General features: G+C 33.7%; 1 protein-coding gene across 2 annotated transcripts in view; it reads left to right on the top strand.

The window, feature by feature from the left end:
* The window catches only part of ADCY8 (adenylate cyclase 8), a 364,885-nt gene that overhangs the window by 231,838 nt on the left and 110,218 nt on the right, over positions 1 to 22,829 (top strand). The window contains exon 8 of one of the 2 annotated variants that reach the window (XM_031947204.1): positions 8,955 to 9,152. The exons of the other annotated variant lie outside the window; for it this stretch is intronic. Coding sequence (XP_031803064.1) covers positions 8,955 to 9,152 — 198 coding nt within the window. The remainder of the gene's footprint in view (positions 1 to 8,954; positions 9,153 to 22,829) is intronic. 2 annotated transcript variants of the gene reach the window in all.

The following is a 22,829-nucleotide window of genomic DNA, read 5'->3' as shown; positions in this document are numbered from 1 at the left end:
AGTAATAGTATAATTTTCCTAAAATATTAGTAAGTCTTTTATTTATCCTCATTTTCAAGAATCAGTTATCAACTATAAATCATTTCATCACTTGCAGGATTTCTAATTCCATCACTGTGATCACTCTTCTACATTTTAGACCATGAATTTCTGAAGTTGTTGTGGGTAGAAGAGGAAAATATATATATATATATATATATATATACATATATATGTGGATGGATGGATTATGTATGTATGTATGGACTATTTGATGGCCAAATTTCTGGAAATAAAATTCTCAGAGCTCATCTGGGTTAGTCATCAGAGACAAAATATAAAGATCTTTTTTGGACCTTCTAGAATATGGTCTCTACTGGCATAAGCTTCAAGAATTGAGTACCATCTAATTTGGAAACCAGGATGAAATTTTAATGGTAGCCCCTTGTGAAAACATTAAGACATTTATAAGTATATTAAAGTACTAAATGTGTAATCATTGTTTGAATAATTTAATATACTAGACATCATATTTTTAGATCAAATCAAGTTATTACACAATGTGTAACACAATTTTGGGTTCTTAAACATCAGTGATTTGAGATTTACAAAGGGAGATAATTCAATTCAGTTCAACCTAACAAACATTTATTAAATATCTGGAAAAGTTTTTCAGTTTGATGAGCTATAAACATGCAGTTATTACATTTAAAATTTAATTTTCCCAAACTATTTCTTCTTTCTCTCCAAATGGTCTTCCCTTCATTGCTTCAATTTTTTTAGAAACTTTTTCTGTATTGGTATTTGAAAAACTAAATAATTCAGATTCAAAGGAGGTTTCTTAAGATTATTCTTGTTTATGTGAATTATACAGTTTGCGGGTGTTTAGCTATCAAGTTAATTGGATGATTATCCTATTTCCAGTTGACACTTTGTTATATAGTGTTTTGGAGAACAATCTCTCTCACTCATCAATTACATTCTTAAGTTTGGTGTCATAGCTGCCCGTATTACAGATCAAATTTGTTTTTAAAGAGATTGTTAAAATCAATCACAATCATGGCAGAAAGCCCAGAATAAAATAAGAGATAAACTGGTCTACTGGACTTAGGCAAAAACTGTCAACTGAGACAGGATGTTCAATATCTAAAAGCCATTTGGTTAATCCAACTGGTTCTTGATCTAGATATCAAGGGTCAGGAAAAACCTGCCTTTTCACCATTTCAAGGACAGTATTTAGAATTGATAACTGAAAAAGAAAACTTTTTTGTATTTTCAAAACATTGAATTAGTACAGGATAAACACCTTATGGTGTCAGTCGTCAACATCTCTATAATGGAACATTGGCCATTCATTAGTGCATGCAAGTAGGGAATATAGGCAATATTTTTAGAGGCAAAATTTTATAAGAGCAGTAGACCTAGAGTCAGGAAGACCTGAGAGAAACCTAGTCTCAGGAAAGAAAGAGTCATTTGGCTAGCCTCTAACACTGTCATTAAGTTTCTGTGTATCTCAGTTTTTTCATCTATAAAATGGGGTGATAATATCATCTATTTTTTTCATGATTATTGGGAAAATAAAATGATATTATATTTGTAAAGTGCTTTATAAATTAAAAGTGCCATATAAATATTGGCTATTTTAGTTGTTGTTGTGTCTTATACAAATAAAAGCAAAAGGTGCAGCATAGACCATAGATAGGAAGTATAATGTCAAACATATTCTTGCTAGAATTTAAAGTACTTTCTTTAGCATGTATTCTGGGTTATAAAACTCAGTTATCAATAGGAAGTGTGTAGTAATTCCACTTACAGGTTGTCTTTGTAAAGACAGAAAGTTTAGAATTCAAACAACTACAATCTATTTTACAAGATGTCTATTTGAATATTCAAATGAATTTTATCAACTTGGATGTTTTGTCTAACAATGCACTTCCAACACATCCACACCTCCCCATCCTGTACAACATTGTCTACGTCCTCTCATATGTTCACCATCCAGCATCCAAAATTCTTGAGGTCTTCCTCAGTTTCCAAAAAACACTTGGGCTCCCTACTTTTTGTCTCTTACCATTGCCCTGTAGCTAACCCATTGTCTCTACCTTATTTAAATTTTCTTAGTCATATTTTCTACTCTTATTTATCTTTGAAGTTACTCATTGCTTATATAGTATAAGCTACTTATGTAATCCACCATAAACCTTTGCACTACCTTCTGGGCATTTAATGTTATTCAAGTCAACAGATATTAAATATAACTACTGTCTAAGATAGTTATAAAAGGAGATTGGGGGAAGTAAAAGATTTCAATGAAACACAATTCCTGCCTTTATGGAGCTCATAATTCTAGTTGGAGTAGCTAGTGTTAGTTATTCTAACTGGAATATGACATAAGCATAAATAACTATAATCACTTTAAGTTGTATTTTAGAAATTTAAAAGACACTTGCTTCTAAGAGAGATCCAAGGGGGGAGGAGATGGAAGCATCATGGAAATCTTCATGAATGTGGTAGCATTTGATTTGGATTTTAAATCATGAATACAAATTCCAGAGGTATAACATACTGCTTAAGGTCCAAGGAAACAAGTATTACCAATAAAAAAAAAAAAAAAACTTTCATGTAGGATGTAACATTTGAGTAAGAATTCACCAAAAGGAGGGAAAGAAGACAGTTTTTGGATACTGAATAGTGTAAATAAAAACACAGAATCATGAGACCCTAATATATAGTTGGGTTTAGGATAGGGAAGAGGAGTAGAAAACATTCTGGCTGAAACCTAAAGTGAGACAAGTTTAGATTAGTAGGCTAGATTGATGGGCTGTGGGAAGGTTTTCAATTCAATTTAACATTTATTAAATATCTTTTTGATCAAAAACTGTGATATCTGAGGAAATCTTATTTTTCTCCAAGTTTATTCAAAATCATACACATCTTACAAGTTCAGCAAGAATTCTTCTTGAAGGCTTGTATGTAGAAAGCATCCATTTCCAAAGTTAGAATGAAATTTTTAAAAGTAGTTTTTTTTTTTTTTCTGAAATGTTGGCCCCAGAAAAGCTACTTATTGGAAATAGGTTTATGGAGAAGTCAATAGGTTTGACACAAAGAATAGCAATCCTTGCCTGAATGATAAGCAAATTGGCTAATGAAACTATTTAGTCTCTTGTATCCATAAAGACAAGTAATTCTTTAGATTAAAAAAAAAAAAACAAGATAAAGTATAACAGTCTCATGGAAATGGGTCATGAGTGAAGAAGCAGTATTGTCATTCTGGTAGACTCCTTGGGTTGACTATCTCTTAACATTGGAGTAAGGGGCAGTATTATAATGACATTGGATTCAGAGTCAAGGGACATGATTTCAAATCCCAGCTCTACTTTTCTTAGCTATGTGGCTTTATATAGCAGGTACATAGCATAACAGAGAAAATGCAGAACCAGAGTCAGGAAGATCAGAATTCAAATCTGGTCTCAGGGACTTACTAGTTGTATGATCCTGGACAAGTTCCTTGACCTCTGTTTGCCTCAGTTTTTTCATCTGCAAAATAGGGATAATGATAATACCCATTTCTCAGGGTTCTTGTGAGAATTAAATGAGATAATTGTAAAGTATTTACCAAAGTGTCTAGCACATGGTAGGCTCTATATAAATAAATAGCTTTTAATTAACAGTAACAATTATTGTTATTTAGTTGGTATATAACAGAGACCAGATGTCATTTGTCATTTATATTTTATCCATTTGTGGGTACTATACTTTTAGAGAGATAGTAACAGATTAGAGAGTATGTGACAGAAAATAACTAAGAGAGTAGCACCTTGAAAAAAAAATGCTGTATGAAGAATTGTTGAAGGGACTAAACATAATTAGTCTGGAAAAGGGAATAGTAAGAGGTATTACTTATTTCTATAATATTTTGCCTGTCTTCAGATTTTATGGGGTTGTTATTTTGTTAAGGAAATTATTGTTATTCTAGCTTTTCTCAAAGGTTAACACCAGGATCACTGGGTGGTTATTTGCTTCTTTAAGGATGGCCCTTTCAGTAAATAGAACTATGTATCATTGGAATAAATTATTTTATAAATTACAGAGTGTCCTATCTCTGGAAATATTCAGAGAGAATCTGAACGATTATCTATCAGAGCTACTGCAGACAGGATTCCTTTGTTGATGATCGTTTTAGACTAGATGACCTCTGAAATGCTTTCTAGCTTTCAGATGCAGTGATTCTATGGTTTAGCATAATGAGATAGTAATTTGCTCAATGTTACTTTACAATTTTATGGGGAAAATGCATATAACTAAAAATTATAAAGATTCTCTCAGATAACTTTCTCAGTAGAATATGGCTTGAAAAATATCAAAGTCTGTCATTATCAATGAAGTCACAGGATGTGTACAGAAGATGAGTGTTCCATGAATAACATGGTGAGGGGGAAATCAGACACAAATATACAATTGGCTTCTGTTTCAACTCCATAGATTCAATGTACTAAATAAGAAAATTAATGATTTCTTGAATGTAAGATTGGTAAACAGCTTAGTACTGACACAAATTCTGTCATGCTCTACCAATCTGGAAAAATACTGAATCCTTAGCTTGGTTGTAAGAAATGTTTTTGTTACCTAAGGAGCAACTTGGCTGAGGATTGGGATGCCCATTTTCAGAGAAGTGAGTGTCAGAAAATTATTACTGGGCAAGACAAAGGGTTCAGGGTCAGAATGCCTTGTCAGTTGCCAGTTGCATCTATACTTAGGGACTACTTTTTTTAAGTATTGTCATGTAAAAATGAATATCTACATTAATTATCTCATTTTCTGATGATTGATTTAGATTGGAAAGAACTTTTATCTTCAGAAAGCTAGATTCAAGCAGTAACTTTTTTTTTATAAGTTGTGTCAATGCCAGATCTAGAGAAGAAGACCATTTCTGAATTTTCTGAGTGGCAAAAATACTACTTTATGTCACCAGATGTCAGGATTGGAGCAATGGAAAGAGCACCTGGGTATGAATCTCAACTTTGCATCTTATCATCTGAGTGACCCTAAAAAAAAATCTCTTAAATTCACTGGTTCTCAGTGTCCTCATTTTAAAAAGGAAAAGATTGGGCTAGATGACCTTTGAGGTCAGTTTGAACTCTAAATGTAAACTGTTCAATGTCAATATTTTTTACTCAAATATGAGAGAACAGCTCAGTCCCAAACTCTGGCATATTCCATTCATCATAACCCTGATTTTCCCATGTATAGGTACAAACTTTCCTGGAAAAAAAAATCTATCATTATTCTCATGACATTTCCTTCCATCTTCATGCTTCCACTTCTTTTATTTCTCTATTCCTGAGCCAATTAGATAAATTGGTCATGGAAGGGATAGTTCCCCACAGTTCACAGGTCAGTTTCAGTTGGAAATAGTATCGAAAAACTGGTGCTATTATCTAGCATGTTTCTGAACTAACTCAATTTTGTGTTTCTGTGAACTGTTGAAGATAAAGCCAAATGCTACTGCAAGAGATTTTATTCTGGTCTGACTGTAGAAGAAAAACTAAGAAAAAACATAAATTATCCCAAACACTCCATGCAGATTTCTCCAGTGAAATTGACACTTGGTAGGTATTTTTTTATGGTTCTTGCTAAAACTAAATGTCTAGTCAACTCACAATTACATCCAGTAATGAAGGGGATTATTGGCACAGATCATCCCAAACCACAAATGGTATGTAAATTAATGAGGTCACAGAATATTATTATAGGATTACTTTGACAGCAAATTGTCCTGCTGGTCTTACTTCGCTGTGTCATTTAAGATAAAGCTAACATGATTTTGTTCTCCCTTGACAAACTCACTAGACAAATTGAAATAGAAAAATAAGAAGACACTACAGAGAGAGACAGAGACAGAGACAGAAAGAGACAGAGACAGAGAGACAGGCAGAGAGACAGAGACAGATAGAGAGAAAGAAAGGAAAGAGGGAGAGAGAAAGAGAGACAGAGTGCAAGAGAGAGAGAGACAGCAAGAGAGACACAGAGAGAAAGAGACAGAAAGAGAATGAACTTTTAACTAAAGTGTATGATGATGCATTGTATAGAATCTGTACACAGTAATTGAGAGTTGACTTTCTGGACAAATTATCTTTATTACTCTCATATCAGCAGATATGAATAAATCAAGAAAGGCATTCATATTTGACTTAGCTGTTTTGACCAAAAAAAAAAATTTGACAAACCCTCTGCTAAGAACCTTTTAAAACTATAACAAAAAGTTCTGTTTTTCTGTCTTGAAATGAGCAGTTGCAAAATTAACCAGTAGCATTTGGTAGAACTCTTCAGTTGGGACATTTCCATTGGCCTGTTGCCAGAAGCAGTAACAACCAATGGGAACTGAGCTCTCAACCACAGGACACTCGGCCTTACTCTGAATTTCATGCTGGTTTATACCCTGTAGATGCTGGAGGCATGGCATTGTTTTCACCATATCCCTCCATATTAGCCTGAGAGAACATGTAGGTGACACACCTGAAATAATATTTGTGTTCAATAGAAGGAAAACTTAAAAGGGGAAACATCTTTGTTTTGAATATATATGTGTATGTATATATTCAATTCCATGCCCTTTTGCTAGCCAACAGAGTTCTGACTGATAGTAAGTGATGGCAGTATCCTCATAGCTATAAGCCAGTTAATAAAAAGCCCAACCAGAGCTGTATGTTCTTCCTTCATGCTTCCTTCAAAGAGAACAAAATAAATTCAGATACCTGCCTGATGTTACAAAAACCTTTTCCTCAAATATTCAACAGCAGACAAGAAACAAAAGCTGCTGATCTCCTGCTTCCAGTGAGGTTCTTCTAATAGTATTTAATTCAGAAAAAAATAGAGCAGCACTTTGGTCTCTGTAGCACCTATCTTTATAGTGCTAAGACTTGTCTCTGTTTACCCTCCCTCTTCTTCCTAGCAGATGTGCTTCTATACCCTTCTCTCTTCCCTGAAATCCCTTTTTTCTTTTGTTTGAAAGTTTACAATCACTAGGTCACTGGCCAAGACTAGGCACTTTATTTGCAAATGACCACCCCTCTCAGAAAGTCTTAGACCAAGGATGAAGAGGTTTCTTCAAATTTTCCCAGATTTCTCACATATACTACCTATAGGATCTGGGGCAAGTCGTTTAGTCTTTTGTGCTTCAATTTCCCTTTTCTGTAAAATGAGAAGGGTAGTCCATCTCTTCTAAGATCACTTTCTTGAGATCTATCATCCCATAATACTATAACTATAATCCCATTGGAACCCTTAGTGAAGATATAACACATTTCCATAAAATAGATGGGGGCCTAAGACCATATAAATTCCTACCCTTTGTTCAGAGATAATGAAAAGGAATTCTGGCCTGGGAAATGCAAAACCCGCTGTCTACTCCTAGCTCAGTCATTGATTCATTGACTGGGTGATCTTGGATGCAATTGCCCCTCTTAGCCTCATTTTTTTTTTCCATTTTGAGGCTATATTCACAAAAATTCTCTCAAATGTGATTTTTTTGATAGGCTAATAGATTTCTGACTAGTCCTGTGCACTGGGATACCAGGTCACTCAATTTCACCTCTCAGATGAAGGCTTAGACTATATATATTTATTCTGGTTTTGAAATTCTCCCCCTCTGGACGTTTTGCTCAATATAATTTGTGCCCTTGAAATACTGAATGAAATACTGGAGAAAGGAGCAGATTGAGCATTCAGTGATACACTGTGAGACTCTACTCTCCTCCCCCTTGCTACATGAAGTCTCAAATCCCCATCCCCATGAACTACTTCAGAGGTAAAAGAACTCTTCTCTCTCTGGATCACTCTAGTCCATTTTGACCAAATAGTACTTTTTGTCTTTTGCTTTGAAATGGGCTTCCAGCTGGTTGTTTATTCATCATATTTAGATGGAAGATGCCAGGTCAACTCTTATTGTTATGTCAGCCTTAGTATCTTATTACCAACCATAGCAATCATACCATTTCTCAGCTACAAATGCCAGAAAGACAGGAGAATGCTTCTGTTTGGCATTTTCTTTTTCAAAGGATATGTTCTAGATTTTTATGAGTATATGAATGTGTAGTGGCTTATGGGCAAAAATTCCATACTTGAGCAAATCCAAAATTAATTAGTAAATTAGTCTTGGAAAGGGCTGAGATTCAGCCCTAACACTATGTACATCTGAGGTCAACCTCAATTTCCTCTTTTGTAAAATGAGGGTAGGAATGCTTGCACTTCCTACCTCTCACATTTCTTATAAATTGTGAAGTGGTCCAGAAATATAAACTCTGTATATTAACATGTTGGTGGCCATCTATCCTTAAAGAGTGTTAAAAATGAGAGCCAGTTCCAGATAGAAAAAAATGCAACATGGTGCTCCATAAATTATCTCCCCCACAGCCAAATGAAAGATCACAGGAAGCTGCGGAATCTAACTCTGATTTCATGTTGGAGCAGATCGCATCTGTGGACTTCTTGGAATTTGCCTCTAGTTGGTTCTTTGCTTTATTTTTTCTCTTTCTCTCATTACCAGGGAAGGACTCTCTTAGAGACTGGGCCCAGATCTGAACTTGGGCAAGTCCCTTCCCTTTGGGCACAGATTCCTCTTGGTCTCAGTGATCTCTAAGGTCCTTTCCAGCTCTGACATGGTGTGTGTGATGCTATGATTCTGTTTTCAAGCATACAAACCTTTAACCAAAGGAATTCAGTGCACCTACACAGAGGGAGAAGTGCCCTCTCTCATATGTGACATAAAAGCAACAGATTGTTGTGCTGTAATATGTTTCTCTGAAAGGATTCTTGACTTTCCACTTCCTGTAGGTTTCACTGAATAAAAATGCATGGAATGCCATTACAGTTTGCAATGCGACATGATCTAAAAACATTGCATTTTTTAAAATATTTTATTTTTTAACCCAAAGGGGACTAGCAGGTTTATTCTTTGTGCATGTGCTTTCCCCTAGACTCTGGCTGCCCTAACAAGAAATTCAATAAATCTGCTTCCAAACCATCTTGCACAAGCTTTGCATGTCCAGTCTGGGCCTGAGGAAATTAACAAGAGAATAGAGCACACCATCGACTTACGGAGTGGCGATAAATTGAGAAGAGAGCATATCAAGCCTTTCTCACTGATGTTTAAAGACTCCAGCCTGGAGCATAAGGTAGTGGGGTCATGGTAGCCGCTTCTGTTTTATCAACGTAAATTGTTGTAAATATCCATGGGAGTAAAGATAGTGCTAGGGTCTAGTCTTGCTTTTGTTTTGGCTTTTCTTTTTTCTTTTCTTTTTTTGTTTTTGTTTTTGTTTTGAAGTCATGAGTGGACTAAAGGCCATGGAAGGAAATGATGGTTCTTGTCATAGAATCTATAGTAACTGAAGCAGAGATTCTTTTTTTTCCAGGCATAGCCACCTTCTATAAGGAGAAAAGAAAGAATGCTTCCTTGGATCTTCATCATTTCTCATTCAATTAATTAATGACTGGGTGGTATTTATGTTGGAATAAAATGGAAATGGCTAATTTTAACTCTTCCTATTCCATCATCATCCCACCAGGTCCCTTTTCCACAGTGGTCAACTCCTAATTATTATACCTGAAAAATTAGAAACATATAGCATGTGAAAAGACACCAAGGGAGTCATGTGATGCTGACTATATGAACCTCAGCAAGTAGTTGTCTTAGGCAACTACTTAAGAACATAAGTGACAACCCAAGTTGCCATTCTGCCCCATTGGAAGTATTTCTGCCCCCCTCCCACTTTTACCCCCAAGATCTTCTAACTCCCATAATATAGGTCTAGAACTTTCTCCACCAAACAGAACCTTATATTTTTAAAAGATATATATGTATATATTGCTTTTCTGTTTTCTTAGTAGCTACTCATTCTCAGAATGCTTTTTGGTCCCTAATCAGAGCAGATACCAGCTGATGCAGAGTACTAACTTGACCCTCTACAGGAAAGGGAAAGGCGAGGTGAAATCTCCCAATGCAAGGAAACAGTATTGTTCTTTAGAACTGATCTTTACGGACAAGCTTCAACTCAGAGAAGCTAGGGGAGTCCATTATCTGCTGTGGTTCCCCCTTGTCAATGAGCAGAGGCCTCAGGGAAGAACAGCAGGGGACTTTCCAGCTCAAGGAATTTAGTGCCAAGCTCTGTTGAACAATTCTGTACATCTTAGCTCAGCTGCCACAGTGACCATCCATCACTCAGCTTAGGGAATCATCAAACCAACATGAATGAACACAGACTTGTTCAAGGTACAACCAGAATTTCCTTTTTTTAAACCATCTTAAACATGAAAACTCAAGAAGCAATACTTATTTAAGTTTGATTTCCAGTTTGAAATGCTTGAGCATTGGTGAGGTACAGAAGAAAAGGCAAAACTGATAACTAAAAATCTAATAGCCAATACAACTAAAAATACTAAGAAAACTTTGTCTCAGTTTTAAAATTAGATGTACTTGCTTCCATTGGAAGGTCAAAAGAAGTGGAAAACAGATAAAGGTTTGTTTTATTTTTAACAAGAAATCTTTAAGATTAGTCTCTCCAAAATCTCATTTTTTAAAAAATGAATGTGTCTAGAAATCACTTTATAATCAAACCAATTTCCTGTTTGTTATGTGACTAGAGCACTGATCTTGAAAGGGGTTAAGGAATTATTAAGTACCATATACAATGTGTCAAACACTTCATAAATATCATCTCTTTTGATCCTCATCATATCTTGGTGAATGAAGGGCTATTATGAATTCCATTTCACAGTTGAGGAAATTGAGGACAGCAGAGATTAAGCCCATGGTTATATAACTAGTTAAATATCTAAAGCCAAATTTGAATTCAGGTCTATTCTCATTCCATGCTTCACTGTACCGCTTAGTAACTAAACTCTATTAGAATAGTGTTAAAAGTTACTTGAGTCAGGAAAACCTGGATTCAAACCCTACCTTATACTTATTAGTTGTTTGACCTTGAGCAAGTTAATTTCATCTATGTGAGCTTCAGATAAGTTGTTTTTGTTTTTGTTTTTTGTTTTTTTTTCCAGTGCTAAGTGTATAATCCTAATAAATGTTTTCTTATTTGGATCATGAATTCTAGGCTTTCTAGGCAATTCTAGACAAAATATATTCAAAATAATTTTTGATTTTAGTTACATCGAGTTGGTGCCTCAGTGAATTGAGCACTGGGACTCCAATTAGGATGATCTGAGTTCAAATTCATTCTCATCCAAGATATATGACCCCAGACAAGGCATTTAACTTCTATCTGTCTCAACTTCCTCAACTGTAAAATAGAAATAATAATAGCACCTAACTCCCAGGGTTGTTGTAAAGATCAAATGAGATAATATTGGTAAAATGCTTACCAAGAGCTTGACACATAGTAGATACTTAATAAATATTTGGAAGTCTGGTTGTTATTGTTATTGTTGTTAATTTCAATTGTATAACTAAAGAGGCTTGTGAATTTCTGAGTAGAGTAACAATTGTAAAAGATTGAAGATTTCCATCTTTTTCTGTAATTGTCCATGGGGTAATTGATTTTTAAAATGTATTCTGGGAAAGAAAACTCTGGATTGTAACTCCATAATCAATCAATCAATAAATAAACATTTATTAAGTGGCACTACATTAAAGACTAGAAATCCAAAAAGAGACAAATAAACAATCCCTGACCTCAAATAGTTTATAATCTAAGATGAAAAATATGATATAAAAATATACAGAAGGCAATCAAAGGTAAACAAAGGGGTATAATTTTCATTTTTATAAGAGCCTGTCCCCACAGCCAATCCAGGTAATTTAGGGTAAAATAGATCTCCATCCAAAATCTCAACTTTGGCTGTGTAAATAAATGGACCTTCATGGTTCTAAAATCAATTATAGCTCTCAATAGACATTATACAGTTAAACAAAGAATCAATTAAAGATACTGTAGGGATATTCAGCCCAAAGAAGAGAAGGGATAAAAAAAGGTGGAGGGTAGAAGGGGATCACTGACAACTGTATTTAAGCATTGTCAAGGTTTTTCACTAGAAATACAGATTCAATTGGCTTTAGTTAGTAGTTATAGAGATAGTAGTTGTAGAGGCAAATTTTGGCTTGATAATAAGCCTACCTTTTTAACTACTTCAAAGCCAAAATAGCTGTTTTCGGAGGGAGTGAGAAGGAGAACTGGGAACAGCAGGGATACTGCCAGAAAAATAGGTATTTTTCTTATAGACTACAAAAAACATCTCTTCAAACCCTCTTTCCATTTGCTATTTGGGAGCTTTTAAAGGCATAGAGAAAAGTAATTGTGGGTCTATAGGTGGTCTCTTCTGACCCCAGGAAAAAAAAAAAGCCTATTGTGATAGATGCAATCTCTTAGAGTGTAAATATGGTTATTCCAGTTTTTTAACCAAGGAGAACTGGAAGTTTGGGTCCCAGATCTGCCAGTGATTTGCTGTGGAGGAAAAAAAAAATAATTTAAGCACTAAACCTTAAGATTTGCTGTAAAATGAGGTGTGGGGGGTAGGAGGATATTTCTTGAATTAGGTCATTTTTCAGGTTTCTTCTTGTTCATATAATAAAATTTTCAGCTTTTCATAGCACTGTTAAAAGAATGCTGACTCTAGAATTGGAAAACCTGTATTCAAATGCTTTTATGATGCTAACCAAATCAATTAATATGCTAAGGACTCTCTACTTATGTGTAAAATTAAGGGTATGAACTAGATGGTCTCTGAGTCTCTTCCAACTCTATACATACAATTCTATGCAGGAGTATGCTGGGAAATTTTAACAGTGGTCTCTCAGAGAATTATGCTTGATATACTTTTAATTTAAATGTGTTACTAATTTTTTTCTTATCACTTTCATGAACAACAAAATGATAAATTAGGTTCTGACATGCAGGCTACTTATTTCTTAGGTGCAAATGCCTCCACTAAAGATTTAACTATCAGCAACTCTTTCAATGTGGCTCCAACATGCCATTGATCCAAGACTATCTAGGCTTTTCTATATACCAGGAAGATTGGAGGACCTCGGGTGTAGGGGCCATTTCACATTACTGTTTACTTTTCTGACCTGTTGTCTATTTTCTTATTCTCCATTCCACTGTTCCCAGATCTGACACTTTCCTAAGCAAATTAAAAAGCATTTTTCCATTAAAAAAAAATTTTTATGTGATAAATTTAAACCTGCAGTCATTATGTAAAAATGTGTTTCCTAGTGGGAAAAAGTGAGAATGGAAATAATTAATTTACCTTAGTAATTTTCTCAGAAAAAAAAATATTTTGTGTTTGAACAGTGATCTGAGAAAATATAAAGTGACATGTTATGCTTCCTTTTCTCCTTTATTAATGATTAAAAGCACACAAAACAACATCAGAACACACACAAAAGATTTGCAAGCATTATTCAAATTTTCCTTAGAATCAGGTCTTTCTATTTCATGAAACTGGCATTTCCATTAAAAAGTTTTGTGTAAAAATAGGATTTTCATTCACATAATATGAATTTAGAATTTTTAAATTAATGCATATTTACATTAATTAGTTTTTTCTTATAAAAACTATTTTTAGGAGAAAAGCCTCACAAATCCAACACATACTAGTTCCTTCTGCACCTCCTCTTTTAGACCTATACTAAAATTCAGGCTCATATAATTTTAGGTCAGGAAAAGCAAAATGATTTCTTCATCACTCATCTATTCCAGGTTAATAGAAATTCTTAGCAGAATAGAGATAAAGGAATTGCTATTTCTGAGGACTTCATTTGAGTTTTTATGCCCATACTTTATAAATCTTTGCACCAAATAATTCAATTAAACAAACATTTTTAAGCACTTAACTTTTATAAGATACTTGCTTAGTGCCCATAAACGCATCTGCATTCATAGCTATTTTCATTAAATGATGTTGATTGCACTTCCAATGTTCTATGACATTAGGATGGAAGGAGATTGTTCTTGATTTTGGTGAAAACCCAAAGGGAAAGAATACAGATACAATGGGGAAAAACACAAATCATAGAAAAATTCCTTACTATTAGGATTCTTACAAGGTACTAAGTCAGTGGAAATGACAGAGACAATAATTATCTAATTTAGCTTGGTTCAGTATGATTGATCTGATCCTAAAAGGAGATGTTATGGGCCAGAACTTGAAACAAGGTACTAAGTGGAATTGAGAAGACAGTGGTTAAATCTAGTTTAGGATTGATTTAATCCTACAACAAATAATGGTTTCCTAGTGATATAATGATTGGTGTATACTCAGTCTGGGACATATAAGGAGGAGATCTCAGGTCTAGGAAGGACAGGCCCACAAAAATGACAAGCCTACTAAAGGACAAGGCCATTAGAGGACAAGCTCACTAGGACAGAAACCTGCTAGAAGTGCTGAGCCTCAGCCAGGATTCAGTTGAGGAGATTCACAAGCCAGAGAAGGCAACTTAAGCTCTTGGAACCAAGGAGAGAGGCCTCTATTAAAACTAATGGGGCCTCAGGAAAAGAGACAAGACTTTGAAGGAGAAAATAAAGGATTTGGACTTTAACTCCTGGCTGCATTTGGGGTGATTAACTGAAACTAAGGCTGCCTCCAGAAGCCCCCCCCCCAAAGAAACCTACTCCCAGAGAACATTTTATTTTAGAGAAGAATATTACACTTTACAATCCAATAAAATGTATCTGACAAATAGTAGATCTATCCTCTAAAAGGACTTTTGACTTTTAGTTAGTTTGTTTATTTTTTTTTTCAGTTTACTAAGCCTCAGTTCATTCCTTTGGGGTCAAAGAGAACAAATCATATCCCTTACCCACATGACAGACCTTCAAATACTTCAAATAAATATCTATCATATCTTCATATCCTCTCTCAATTTTCTCTTCTATTGTCTAAACATGTCCAGTTTCTTCTACTAGATCTTCCTTCTCAAAGTCTTAAGAAGGTCCCTAATAGTTATAGGGGGAAAAAATGTATAATGAGTCTGTTAAGAGATTCTTTTTATCACTCCCACCTCTGATCAGGACAGCTCCAGTCCCCATGAAAGGAAATGTAAACTTCATACTTTCCTTGAAAGGAAAAGGACTTTCTGTTCATTCTCCTCACTTGCACAAATCCTAAGGTATAGAAGTTAGTCTGGTGGAAATATAAGCTTCTTACCACCCTGCCTCTGAATCAGAGGAAGTCTAAACAAAAAGACCAGCAGTGGAATTTTTGAAATTGAAATTCTGCCAAATTCCATACAAGATCTTATTTGTTCAAAGGGCTTCCCCAAAATAAATTACCACAGTTGCTAAAAACAAATTCCATGTCAAAAAGTCTCTTCTCATGAGTTTTTCCTCCTATCATAATAACAATTGCATAGATCAAATCATTTAAATTTAAAAGTATGCAAATATTTGCATTCGGTGTCCATGGGTAAATCAGTTTCTTTTCCACACATAATCTTGTTCTGTACTCCATTTCCTATTTCTTCAATTGTTTCAGATTTTAACTCTTTGTGCTTCACTTGGGGTTTTCTTGGCAAATATGCTCGATTTTCTTTTCCATTTCCTTCTGCAGCTCATTTTATAGATGAGAAAATTGAGATTGACAAGGTTATTTTAGGATTGCTTATATTCTCAAGTACCAGTTTCTTTTGTGGAATATTCAGTTTAGCATAGAGATATGGTCTATTAGTTTATCAGCCAAATTATTACTCAAATTCTGGGTTGTGAGAATATCAAGGATATGGTGGACTCAAAGAAGTTCAATGAGCATAATTCTAAGAGACTCACTATTGCTACAGATCATCAATATCTTGATAAAATCAACTGGATCCTGCTATGTCCTTGAGAAATTGTGGAGAGACATGCCTAATCAGGAATGAAGTCTAGTCTTGAAAAAAATGCATCTGTCTTATGACCATTCTTAAAAGGGTCAATTTTCTGAACATTATTATGGCTGGTAATTGATCACTTCCATTATCCTGATGCATGCTTATTGTCTTCCCAATATGGAAGTTTGCACAGTCATTGTTACAGTATTTGATTCTATGACTAATAACCAATATCTCTAAGGAGTGCTCTCCCCTTTAAAATAATACTTTTTGATTTGCATCCTTTATTTTCTTTGTTTCTTCCTATAAGATCATTTTTGGGGGGAACAAAAGGGAATTCAGGCTTTAGGCCACAAGAAATCTTCAAATATAATCAAACACATTTTCTTTTTACCCATGACTGCTAATGGCATTAATGCTAAACAATGTATTTAAATCAATTAATTTAACAACTGAAGTGAAAACAAAGTTCTATTCCATTTTTTTGCTAATATTCCTTCTTATTAGCTTATCAAATAAGGAAATGCAGAAAATCAACATAGTTTCCATATGAATAATTCACATTATCATTCTGATGAATTTAAGAAATGTGAAAAATATGAACTTGTATTCTTCATTCTGGACTAAAAAAAGATCCAAAACTCTCTGCTCAAGCACATGTCCTACTTGGAATCTAAATTCAAATTGAATGAAAAAAATTGTAATATGTCACATAAGTAAAAGCAAATCTAAAAAAAAATTCAAAGGGTTTCAGAGTATAAAAGATGTTCTATTTATAAAAATGTCTACATAAAGCAATTTGCTGTTACAATAAGTAGCAGAGATCTCACATGAATGAAAGAATCTATAATCCATATAAAGCCTCAAATGAATCTAACAGTTCTGGAAATCTATATAGTTCTAGTGGTGTTTTTGTTTTTAAAAACTATTTGATGTTATTGATGGTGCAGTGTATAGAGAACTGGGATTAGAATTAGAAAGAATCATCTTCATGAGTTCAAACTCAGCCTCAGACACTTACTTACTGTGTGATTGTGAGCAAATTATTTAGCCCTACTTGCCTCAGTTTTGTCATCAGTAAAATGAACTGGAGGAGGAAATTGAAAACCACTTTAGCATCTTTGATAAGAAATTTTCAAATGGGGTCATGAAAACTTGGACAAGACAGAAATTATGCAACAACAATAAAATGTTATTGATGGTATTAAGTTCCTATTCTGGTCTACATTTGGGTAGAAAAATTCAAATAAGTTAGATCTTCTAAATGTTTTGGCCTCTTCTCATTTGGCCCCACAGCTTTGAACTATGCCTCTACAAAGTATAATAAATGTTAGACACAATTAATCTAGATGTGATTTTTAAATGTTCTGCATAATAATATCACTTTCCTTATGTGACAGTGTTGGATAATGTGGATTCTTAATTAAAGGAGTTGAAATTCAAATGTTATACTACTAATTCAGGTGTATTTTTTTTTCCATTACCACTGATGACTCTTTTTATTGGCCATCATTCCATTTTTAGCAACAGTAAATATATACTGCAAGGATATTTTTGTATAAATATAGAAAATATAGAAAAATTCCAAAAGTAACATTTATTAACAAAATAACTTTCATAAGATAAGACTGTACTTATATTGCTAGCTTGATTACAATTACAGGTTAGTCTACATCATGAAGTATGAGCACCTTAAAATGGTGTTTATTGGCCCTGAGAAGACAGTAATCTATATTTTGTTTATTCTTGTTACAATATAATTGTTTCATTTTAAAAGATAAACTTGCTGTGTAAAGACAAATTAATGAAACCAATCAAGCCTCACATACATATGGGCACCAAAGGAAACACACTTTTGTTCAATTGTGACCATCAAAATAACTTCTCAGGAAGAAAGTAAGCTACTTTTCATGAGTGGATCTTCTATCTACATTTTGAAACAGTTGTTTGTGGTTTTCAACCTTACCAGAAATAAAATACATAAAGAAAATCTATGGGAAAAAATCTTGGACTTACCTTCAATATTAAATATTGGTTGTCTGCCTAGGTATATGCATGCACTTACATGTTTGCAGACATCACAACTAAATATTCAACTCAAAGCAACAGTCATTTATTAAGTATCTGATTTGTTACAGGTATTTTATCCTAAAGATTTAAAAATAAAAAATGAAATAGACTTTGCCCTCATTGAACTTACATTTTATTCAGATAATTGTAACATTTATATTTGCCTTGGTATATTTGATGATTAACTTATTAATGAGATCATCCAGTAGTATACATTATTGCCCAGGATAAGGAAAAGAATTAAATAGATTCTATTATTTTAAAACCTTCACTTTCGATCACTTTTATAAGCAGCAAATCTTGATTTTTTTTCTCCACTTCTAAACTATTTAGGTATTTTATAAGGACACAACATTAAGTCATCAAATATAAGTTTGACAGATTAGCTTTTTAAAAGACCCAGAAAAAAACAGATTAATCTACTGATCATAACTAGATACTAGTCATGAAAAAACTGGCATATTATTAAGGAAAGAATATTGGATTTCAGTGTGACTTCTGACTACTGTTAAGGCAGTAATGTAGCAGAGGATAAAATGCTTGGATCTAAAGCCAAGAAGCCCTAAGTTCAAATATGGTCTTAGCCGCTTAATAGCTGTGTAAGTCTGGGCAAGTTCCTAAACATCTGTCTATATTAGTTTCCTCATCTATAAAATAATCATAATACTAGAAGATATCTTCCAGGTTTGTTGGGAGGGGAAAATAATATATTTTAAAATTGATATATAGATGGTACTATTATTATTAATAATAATGATAGCTGTGTGACTCTGGGTAAATTATTTTGATTTTATGAATTTCAGTTTCCTTCCCAGCAAAATGAATGATTAGGCTTAAGATCTATAACATCTTTTCTGTTTCTTTCTAAAGTTCTATGTTCATACAACTTCCAGGTCTAACATTCTGTGATTACATGAAATACATATCTTGATTGTTTTCTCCCAGAGACAACATATTTTTGACCTACTAATTATATACTAGAAAACTATTTCTCCAAAACTCTATTTAAATGAAATGTACCCTTCCTTCAGGAGTCAGAGAATATAGCCTCATCTCTGACACTACCTTAATTTGTCTCTTCACCTCTCTGAATTAAAAGTTTCTTCACCTATAATTTGAGGATGTGCTCCAAAATGATCATTAAGATTTCTTCTACTCCAATACCCTATAAACTTATACCTAGTATGTCTTGGGTGACTTTTCACAAAATGTATTTTTTTAAACTTATACTCTTCTATACCAAAGAAACAGATCATCCTGTATACCAGCAGACTGAGGTTTGGGCCAACAAGAATCAAATAGTGTGAAACACTGTAACGCATTAGAAAATGTAAAAAGAGCCAGGGCTTAAAGGAAAAATTGCCATCGATTTTTGTATCTTGGAATTGGCAACATTATCAGTAAGTTTTTTTAAGCTTTTCTATAAAGAGTAGACAGGATATTCCTTTGAACAGGATATTCCAAATACAGTGGGAAGACACGGCTCTCCTCTCTCTCTCTCTCTCTCTCTCTCTCTCTCTCTCTCTCTCTCTCTCTCTCTTTCTCTCTCTTTCTCTCTCTCTCTTCAAACTGTCCTATTGCCTAACTCAAATGACTTTTTGGCTTTCTAGTATCTAATATTTGAAAACAAGCCTTACATGATTTAAATTGTATTTCCACTAATATCCTCCAAGCAACTTTTTAATTTTCTTGTAAAGGATGTTTTAGGTTTTGTTTTTATTTTTGTATTCATTTCACACTATTTATGACAACTGGAAGTTTGCCATGAGTTAGTGATGATTATGTTCAATTAATTGGCCACTTCTATGAAAATGAAAATGCTCAAGTGCCTTTATGCTTTGTTTTTTGGAAATATATCCATGGCTACATTGCTGTGTACCAATAAAAAAAAAACTGGAAATTTAATGATAATAATATTGATATTTAATATTCTTCTGGATGTTCCTCATCTACTCCATGTTACTGTCAGGTCTAAAATGAATGGAGGAGGAAATAATGGTACAAGATTTGAGAATGTAATCTCTCCAGCCTCTCTTTCCTTGTAATACTTGGTCTGGAACGCTTCTTGATTCTAATCACGTTTTCACAGTTTTCTGTGTACATTACTTTTTCTCCATTAGATTTTCCCCATCTTGATAGAAAGTATTGTGACTATATTTAATTTTTGTATTATCTGCACCTAAGAGAGCCTCACACTCAGTAACTGTTTAATCTTTACTGAAAGAACATTCAGTGAATGAATTAATGAAATCTAAAAATCAGTAACTGATTTTTCTTTGGAGTTTGGCATTTTTTGAGCTAATCAGTCCATAAGCATACTTTATGCCAGAAATAGTGTTAATTTTTGGCTAAAATGAGGATTCAAAAACATTGATAAACTTCAGAAAATACCCAGATATGTGTGAAAGTGAATTAAGAATAAGAATTCTTTTCTTCATTATTTCTTAGTTCATTAACTCATTATCGGTATAGTGCCCAGATTCTGACTCTAGATTTAAATCCATTTTCTCCTGATCTATAAATAATAGTCTATCTTATAACCAAGCCAAGAGAATATGCTTCCAACTGTTATATGAGTTTTCTTCTTATTTTGTACTTATATCCTGCCCCCTGATACTACTTTTTTTTTAACTTAAAAAGCAAAGGATAAAAAGAATTTAATAAAACAAGGGACTTAAATTATTTCTTAGGAAAAATTTTAAATATCCCTTTTTGAATTCATCTTGTAATGACAATGATTGTTGTTCAGTCATTTCAGTCATATCCCAATCTTTGTGATCCCATTTGGAATTTTTTTGGTGAAGATCCTGAAGTGGCTTACCATTTCCTTCTCCAGATCATTTAACAGATGAGGAACTGAGGAAAACAAGTTTATCTGACCTGCCCAGAATCACAGGACTAATAAGTGGCTGAGGGCATATTTGAACTTAGGAAGATGAGTCTTTCTGATTTCAGGCATGGTGTTCTATCCACTGTGTCACCAAATTGCCCAATGACAATGATTAGAGTGATGAATTTGGAACATGAAGATAAAATCTAGATTATACATAGCAATTAATTTAATGAATGCTTTGCTTATTACAGTTGTAAATGAGATGATGCATGTTCTCTCCTGACCACAAGGAGAAAATTAAGAAGCCCATGGATATCCATCTTTTAATATTAGGGGTATATTAATGTCTGGGATATTAGTAAGGATAGAAGACTGGACAAAGTGTCTAATGGAAGGTATGACTTGGGGTTAGGAAGACCTTAGTTCAGACCTCTCCTCAGATGCTTTCTGCTCTATGACCTTTCTCTGCCTATTATTTTCTCTGTAAAATAAGGATAATAATAGCCCCAATACTCACTGGGATCATGTGAGGATCACAAGGATATAAGGCTGAAATAATGTGTTAAAAGAGTTTTGCAAGCCTGAAATCACTAAATAAAACTGAAAGAAGATCATCATGATGATGCTATAGAATGAACACAATATAATGGAAAGACCACTAAATTAGGACTCATTAAATGTGTTTCTGAGTTCTGACTTAAGCTCTTAGCCTCAATTTCTCTTCTATAAAATTGAGACAATTTGGATTAGATGATGAACTCACTTCTAAATACACATTTCTCATTTTACAAAGCCTTTACTTCAAAATGAATCTGGGAAATAGATAAAGAAACATTATTAATCCCATTTTACAGATGAAGAGTAAAGTCACTTCTCCAGTGTCCGATTTATAATGCCAGCATTCAAATTGAGATCTTCTTAACAGAAGACCAATGCATTCAGATCACCCTTTCTTAACCATCAAATGAATCTGGTTTTTTTTTATCAATTTGTTCTAATGAAGCATTTTAGTAATGCTTGTCACCCTGTGTGACCTTTGTCTCTATTTCCCCAGAAGTTTAACTACAGAGTATCTACCCTACCCAATAGTCTGTAGTCCTTCTTCACTTTTTCTCAAAATTGCAATTGTGCCAGTATAGCCTTCTGCCTTCATACTTACCATATGATCAAGTATACTATACATACCAAATGATCTCCAATTCTTTATAATTTAGATGCTATAATCTGATCCTTGCGAATTTATAGTTAACAATTAGGCCATGTAAAAATTAAGGTCTGGCTCCTCACTTTGAATTTTAATCATTAAAATAAGATCCTAAATATACTCTTACTGCAACTTGTCATTTATGTGACATTGGTAAAAACATTTAAACACTCTGGGCCCTCATCTCTAAAATGAATATTAGATTAAATAATTCCTGAGCTTCTGGGAGTACACTGGGAAATGTTAGTAATCAGCTTTCCCCCTTCCCAAAAAAAATGTGCACATTAGTCACTTTTGAGTATAATATGAATTATTCACATTTTCTCCATACTTCCTTAAGTCTAGAAATCAACAAAATAATAAATCAACCTCTGGTTTGTGCCATTTGCCAATTTCCATCTTGTAGATGCTCACACTGAAAATTTAACAATCAATTCTTCCACACTACCAGTTTAAGCTGGCTCCAGCACATCATTTCTAGTTAAAAAGGTATGATTATTTGAAAAGGTAAATATCTAGAAGAAGTTTGAGCCCCCCAAAAAATACTATTTTACCTCTGATCTTTGAACTTATCTTAGATTAGTATGCCCTAATAGTAAAATGATTTCAAAGATGGTTTTGATCATAATAGTCAAGCTAACCAATGTTGATCATATATACATTGATGAAAGTGGCAAAAAAAAATTGATATTTGTCTATCTAATGTCACTGCCAAGTAAAAAGATGACATTTTAATTGTTTTACTGAAATATAAAACCAGAATGCTTCTTGGAATTATTCTGTTGTTATACAAGGTAGACATTATCATTCTATACTGAAGTGTTTCAGGCATGAAGTCATTCTATGCTAATATCTAAACAATCCCTGCATTGCTTTGGGAGGGAGATATGAAGAAAGCAAATCTGCCCTTTATCCATTTCTAACCATAA

The sequence above is a fragment of the Sarcophilus harrisii genome, chromosome 1 (genome assembly GCF_902635505.1).
Source record: "Sarcophilus harrisii chromosome 1, mSarHar1.11, whole genome shotgun sequence".
NCBI lineage: Eukaryota > Metazoa > Chordata > Mammalia > Dasyuromorphia > Dasyuridae > Sarcophilus > Sarcophilus harrisii.
This window is presented reverse-complemented; position numbering and strand designations above follow the sequence as displayed.